The sequence below is a fragment of the Pollicipes pollicipes genome, unplaced genomic scaffold (assembly GCF_011947565.3).
Source record: "Pollicipes pollicipes isolate AB1234 unplaced genomic scaffold, Ppol_2.1 Scaffold_3087;HRSCAF=3621_pilon_pilon_pilon, whole genome shotgun sequence".
Classification (NCBI taxonomy): domain Eukaryota; kingdom Metazoa; phylum Arthropoda; class Thecostraca; order Pollicipedomorpha; family Pollicipedidae; genus Pollicipes; species Pollicipes pollicipes.
This window is the reverse complement of record NW_023596225.1, coordinates 6654988-6662173: the sequence shown is the minus strand read 5'-3', so window position 1 is coordinate 6662173 and position 7186 is coordinate 6654988. Positions and strand designations below refer to the sequence as shown.

Sequence of the window (7186 nt, the reverse complement as noted above, 5' to 3'; positions counted from 1 at the left end):
CTAGAGCCACTAAATTCACAGGTTATGTTGACCTGTGCATGGACTCACTACATGGACTGTTGACTTAAGGTCAAACAAGGTCAAATTCTAGGCTGGTCTCCAAAGTGCCCACCGAGCCTAGATAAATGTTTCTAAGTAAAAGGTCACATGCTTATCTAAGGTTAGTGATCTTGTGTGACATTCTGAAAGTCATGGTAACCAAAATCATGTAAGACTGCTCTGAATTTTGCATTTGAATATTGCATGAATTCTGCTTTGAATTTTGCATTGGGTGATCTTAGTTCAATGACCTATTCTGACCTCTAAGAAGTCCATGGAAGATGTAGAATGTGATTCCTGCTATCAATAAATTCAAAATGGGCACCATAAGCTATGCCATACAGCAAGCTCTAGAGCAATAAAACAGGTTGTTTTTGGCCTTGGTCTGACCTTTATACCTGGTTGTACATCAATGCAATTTGTTCATTCATTTGTTGTGTTGTCTAAGAAAGCATTTCAGAGATGTATGGCTTCATGTAACTCTCCATTGTTGTATCAGACTGAACAGTGCCTTCAGAGTGGTCAAACAACAGTCAAACAGAAACTGACTTTGCTGAAATCTAGGCCTGACTTGGACCTGCCACAGTTCAGCAACCTTACAAAGTGCATCTAATTTTTTCACCGAACAATCCACTATTCAATTATCTATGGTTGTGCAAAATTTGGCATTGCTGTGCTGTGCCATTTGGAAACCTTTCTGGAAAAACCTTTGGGGGGGGGGGTCAAGTTGACTCCCCCACCCGAGCACTTGTTAATGTTCTGGAGTTCACTCCACCTTCACCTGGAATCAGGCACATGTGTGTTCAGGGCACTCAGGTCCCTTGGGAGCACAGGATGTTAAAGCATGTTTTGTAAACTGTAGCCAAATGACAGTCAGAGACCAAAAAGATTTCCCCAACATTTAATGTGGTGAAGGGCATCCTCAGAACACCGAGAACAGCTTGGACACCAGACCAGATCTGGGAGTAGCCCCTCTAGTGGTGTGAGCCCAGGTGAAGGGCATCCTCAAAACACTGAGAACAGCTTGGACACCAGACCAGATCTGGGAGGAGCCCCACTAGTGGTGTGAGCTTGGACACCAGACCAGATCTGGGAGGAGCCCCACTAGTGGTGTGGGCCCAGCTCAACTTGCATCCCCACATCTCTAGCTCCCTGCTTTTGGCCAGGCAGAATCACCTGGTCCCAGTGAAGCACACTGCCTGTAATTTTGTGGGCTGGTGGACCATACATTGGGCATTTACACAGTACTGGGCCAAATGCCTGGCTGAAGATAATGCTTGTCTTAACTACATGTTCACCACATTTGACTGAGATGTGCTCCATGTATTGACTGCCTGGAGCTGGGGTCTGGTGCATGAGAAGTTCATCAGAAAGGTGTGCAGGGTTCTGGTCAGTGAGCTGGACTCTGCATGTGCAGAGCATGACAGTTGTATCCATGCCGCTATTCACGGTACTGACATTAACAATTTTGTAGATGAATCTTGATGTGCGTGGAGCATCTGGGTGCACAGTAAGCATCAATAATACTCTTAACCAACAATCTCAATCTTATCAATAAGTAATAATGTTTTCAGATACAAGGGTGCTTTCCCTGCCCTTATATATGTACCATATCCACCAATATTCACCACTGTCAGCATCAGTCATCCATTGGTCTTGTCAAGTGCCTAGTGTGTGATAGTCTATCCCTTAGTCTTGTGACGAAAGGTCTGCAACCACTGGCTTTGATCATCCTCAGCTTATGATCTTGCTTCAGTGACCCTCCTGCATGGCCAGTGGTTTCCATGAGGAAGTCCTCAGCTGACATTGTCATTCCACCATAAAACTGTTGACCGAAAGCAGCCGTATTTTCCCGCAGTGTGGCCATGCTGCAGGTATGGCACAATCAGCCTTTTCAAAAGTATCAGAAACATCGATATTGTAATTCTGGCAAACAGCCCACACCTTTTCCAGCCTTTAAGCATGTTGTTTTTGTTGGGCTGCTGCATAATTCGAGCCTAAGCTGTCCTCTCTGACAAAAATTTGAGGCCAGAATATTTTTGGTCGGACCCTGCTGTGATACTGGTTCACTTCAACAAGTGTGGCAGCATTTGATGCAGGGGGGGGGGGGGGGCGCAGCAGTGCTGTCGGGCTGACAGCACTGTCAGGACGTCCGGGTCACTGAGGCAGTGTCGCCGCTTAGCAGCAGGGCCTGATGTTATCGTTGAAAAGCATCATGGAGGCTTGCACGTGATGAAGCATATCGTTGACGTATGTCAGCAGCGGAGCCGGCTGCAGGACAGGTCCCTGAGGAAGGCCGTGTACGACCTGAGTCTGATATAACGAGCCACGCGCTGTCGCCACTCTGTTTCTGGCTGATTAGGAATGCCTTGGTCCAGCGAATACGCGTGTCCTCCTTTTCTTGGGTTTGCAGTCTGCTGGACAGCCTGTTGTCGCACAGAGTCAAACGCGTTCACAAGTCGTGGTGGGCGTCGGCCCCTGTTCCCTGCTGTCATCTGCTGGGCGACGTTGTACCGACAGCCCCAAATAACGGCGTGGTGCATGGATATTTCCTAACGCCTTGTCGTCGGGCGTACGTCCCACGTATATTAAAAGGACGAAGATGACTCAGTGCTCTTCATTTCGCATGTATGAACCCACAATCCAGCCCTGAAGTCCAGTCCCGCCAGCTTGTGAGTCACCTCATTACCTGTCGTGCGGTCAGTGTCTCAATTTGCAGTGCCCCGCGCCACCGGTAGATGGTAGTGCTGCCCACACACCGCGGTCCTCATGCTCATCCGGCTGTGACAGATGTCAGCGCCATGGTGATGCTCTGCGGGCTGGCTGGCCTCTTGCTTGTAAGAGTTGGCAGGTATAATTGCCAACTAAGTGGCATTAGCCCGGCCACATAGGGATCAGATGTTTCCGCAAGCGTTGAGCTCTTCACTGGCGATGCCTTTTGTTGTGTACACATGCATTTCCCGGAGTTTATCATGCCCATCCGGGGTAGACGGAACATCGCGATCCTGGATTTTGCGGATGCATTAAAACCCAACCGTTGGTTACGGTGGCGTCGCCACTGGTCATTGCCATAGTTCTAGTCGCCAAAAGGTCGGCAGAACGCCGGAATTTTTATTGCAGGACTTGATACCGGTTGCAAGGTAGTTTTCTTGCTAAACTGCGGAAAGCGTATCGTGCTATTTTCAGGCATATTGGGGATGTCGCCAAAGCAGGAGAAGAAAGGCTCTGCAGTGTCAGAACGGTATGCACTCGACTGATTCGGCATTTGTCCTTGACTTGATGTCTTCGCATCACGCAGCATCAGCGGTCCGAGCGGACAGCATCACGCAGTATCAGTGTCCATCGTCAGGGGTTTGAGTGGAGGGCACCACGCAACATCATGGTCCATCGTCATGGGTTTGAGTGGAGGGCACCACGCAGCATCAGTGTCCATCGTCAGGGGTTTGAGTGGAGGGCATCACGCAGCATCAGTGTCCTATCGTCAGGGGTTTGAGTGGAGGGCATCACGCAGCATCAGCGGTCCGAGCGGACAGCATCACGCAGCATCAGTGTCCATCGTCAGGGATTTGAGTGGAGGGCATCACGCAGCATCAGTGTCCATCGTCAGGGATTTGAGTGGAGGGCATCACGCAGCATCAGTGTCCATCGTCAGGGGTTTGAGTGGAGGGCACCACGCAGTATCAGTGTCCATCGTCAGGGGTTTGAGTGGAGGGCGTCACGCAGCATCAGTGTCCATCATCAGGGGTTTGAGTGGACATTTATCCGTCAGATCACCTGCTGGTGGTTTTAAAATCCTTCTATTACAGTTTTGCTTGGGTTACCGCGAGTGACAGTGTAAACGCCACAGTTCGAATGCTAATGGATGTACAGAATATGACCTTCTGGCATGTCTGTGAGCTATCCTTTCCCCTTTGGAATGTCATACGGTGTATAGGATCACTGAATATGCACACAGGATCATCTGGTATTGCTATAAGGCATGCTGTCTTCTTGTGCATCTGTTTTTTTTTTGTCTTCGTTCCGCGTTCCAGTAAGTCAGATGTCTGGATTGACTCTTGATATCTCCATCCTTCCCAAATCGTGCTATTATAAATTTACAAGTTGCAGGACACTTTCACGGCCAGCGGCGTGAGTGCTTTGCTGGAGGCGCTACATTCAAGGATGCAGTTCGCCCGTATGCAGGATGTACACTGATATGCCAGCCTGTGACTTATTCTCGGCTAGGCATCCTTTGAATGCGGTGGAGTCCCTGAGTCCAGGGTATCCACGTGGTCATGCGGAATCCTCGCTTTCATCACAGACTCAGACGTCATGTGATTTGCAGTGGCTGCAATGGCACGCATTGGACGACGTTGTCGCGTGGCCCAGAGGTCTCTCAGACGTCAGTGGTGGGGTGGGACCGCGGGCCGTCGTCACCAGAGGCTTCTCTGACGGTGGGCGCAGGGACTCCTGCCAGCCCCAGGCTGACAGGCCTGAGCCTGGGATATCACGTGATACGATAAGACGTGATGTGATATGATATGGTGTTATGTGATATGATGACACTGATCTGTAGTATGCCGATCAGCTTGATGCCCAGGAGCGCGTCTAGGCCGGCCGCGTTATAGAACGCTGCCGTCGCTGCCTGGTGGTCCGTGCCCAAGTTCACTGGTACCTCCCTCTGTCTGCCAGCACGTGTACCGCGGTCTGACCCAGAACTCCGGCCAGCTACCCTTATTGCGTTGCAGGGCGGCGTGCGTCGGCACCGCGTTCCGACCGGTGGTGATTACACACTCGGCTGGGGTGTAGCCAAACAACATCGGACCGACGTCCAGTTTGTGTCTACGCTGTTTTGTGTGATCAAAACCCGAATAGCCCAACATGCCTAAAACTGACCCCACGGAGGTCCTAGATCCCACAGACACCCATGCTCCCAGTACCGGTCACTCGTCGAGTAAGGTTTTTTCGGGGGGGGGGGCGTGCGTCAACCAAGTCTCGTGAAAGAGTGGATGCGGAAAGAACTCCAGTGATGACTGGAGTTGAGATCGCTCGCCACCCCAAGCCCTCAAGTCAGTGACATTGTCAGGATGAATGGTTTCATCCCTGCGCAACACCATGTGCTGGCTCATTACAAACGAATGCATCGGTAATGCGGTCGTTTCCATTACAAGAGCTATGCTCGGAGGACAGTGGCACCCCTGGCGATTTTTGCGAGACGAGAAACATAGGGCGAGCGAGGGAGGACAAGGAAATGTGTGGATCCGCCCCCTCCAACGCCGCCGTACCAAGCTATCCCCATTCTTCTTGGATTTTGAGAAACTCTCCCGATTTGGTGGGATTCGTGTGGAGGCTACTGACGTACTGGCCGGCTGCTGCCGCCCCCGCCGCCGTGGCGACACCTGTGCGGGAGGGCGGCACAGGAGGGACCTCACGAGTGCAACATGCCGCCTCTCGGCGAGGCCGGGGTCGGGGACCAGTTTCAGCCCCGCCGCTAGGGAGTCGGCTGGGTCCTTTCTCCGCAGGACCGGCCCCGTGTGCCCCGCAGCTGGCCGGCGCGCGGCCCCTCGTTCGGACCCGATCGCGCGGTGAAAGTGGCCGCGGTGACGCCACTAATTAGCCCGGTGACCGGCACGTGTGTCGCCGCCCGGATCATCCCCTGGCCCAGATGTCCCCAGTCCACTCGGCCGGACGTTTCGGGAGGCGTTGTGAAAACACCCCATTTTTACTACGCCACGTGGCCACCATTGGCCAAGAGTTTCAAGGCTTCGGTACCAGTTGTTTTGTTTGCGCCCCAGTTTGTTTCGTTCAGTCGTTGGTAGAAGGTTGAGCCCGCTTAGGAGATCTGAAGTGTATTTAGGTTTTCTAACTCGCAATTTATTCTGCGATAAAGTGCGTGCCTTAGGGCTGGAGCCACATATAATGCTGGTATCTATGTGGGCTTTTCCGAAGTTTTAGTGGAGTTTTAGTGGAACACCACGTATTAAGCAAGTCTTCGCAAAAGTTTTCACCTCTATAAATGTCGGTGCCACCCTGCACGGTGCGTTTTTCATGCGGCGCCGCGCGGCGCGACACGATGAGACACGACTAAACGCGGCGCACTGAGCCCGGAGGCGGCACCATACCGGCTGGAGCCCGATAACCATGCGGTGTCGCTGGCACCAAGGTCCTGGGATGACTCGCACCACTAGTTGCCATATATGCACACAGGTTAGTGTGCATATATGCCATATATGCACACTAGTTGCCATATATGCCATATATACCGAATCGCGCTTTGCGGGTTTTGGCGACAGCGACATTCTGACAAGCACATTCCCTTGTTGAACAAATGACCATTTTTTACCCTATGCATCATGCAGGTCATTTTTATTCTATGCAGTATGCAGGTTGCCGTCAAATCATTATCTATGTAGACGCTTAAAGGTTCAGCTGCTCTCTCAAAAAGAGAACGCCTGGTGGTGATGCTGTGTCCGCCCTGTATGCGAGGTTGGACCAAAAGCGAATTGTACAGGTTAGTGATGAAGCTCAGTGATCCAGTCATTTTTACCTGCATTTTCACATTAAGAGGCATTTTGAGCATGGGCCAACGACGTTCCATGAGTCGCTTGGGACCCCACCAGGGTCTAATGTTGGCCATGTCCAGCGGCAGTTGACCCATCTGGGTGCACCCATGTCCACCGATAAGTGGCTTTTTACATGTAGCCCGATGATAATCGGATATTTTTTTAATGAGACTGTTATTCGCATATATATTGTTATGCATATGTGATATATATATATATATATATATATACATACATATATATGTATATATATATATATATATATATATATATATATATATATATATATATATATATATATATATATATATATATATATTGGATATTCAGATATTTCTGGTTGTTTCAAATGTGATAACCTATGTGCAAAGGGAATTGTAGGTGCAAACCCATGTATTATGAAAATTTAACATTGGTACTTGCGTACTTGTGTATTAGGGTATGAACAACGGAACTTAAAAGCCGTGAGACAGGAGAAAAACAGCATCGATTTACAGAATTGTGCACTTTTGATTCGGATAGTACTTTAACTGGGACGGTAAATGATGCATCTCCCCACCAACTGAGTTTCACGCTTGCATTATATCAAAATGTCACCCATGACA

At 50.1% G+C, this 7186-nt stretch overlaps 1 protein-coding gene across 1 annotated transcript in view; it reads right to left on the bottom strand.

Moving 5' to 3' along the window:
- Positions 1 to 805: 805 nt before the first annotated feature.
- Positions 806 to 7186, bottom strand: part of LOC119089300 (vitamin D3 receptor-like) — a 17926-nt gene continuing 11545 nt past the window's right edge. The window contains exon 3 of the mRNA XM_037211966.1: positions 806 to 820. Within this exon, the coding sequence (XP_037067861.1) occupies positions 806 to 820 (15 nt within the window). The remainder of the gene's footprint in view (positions 821 to 7186) is intronic.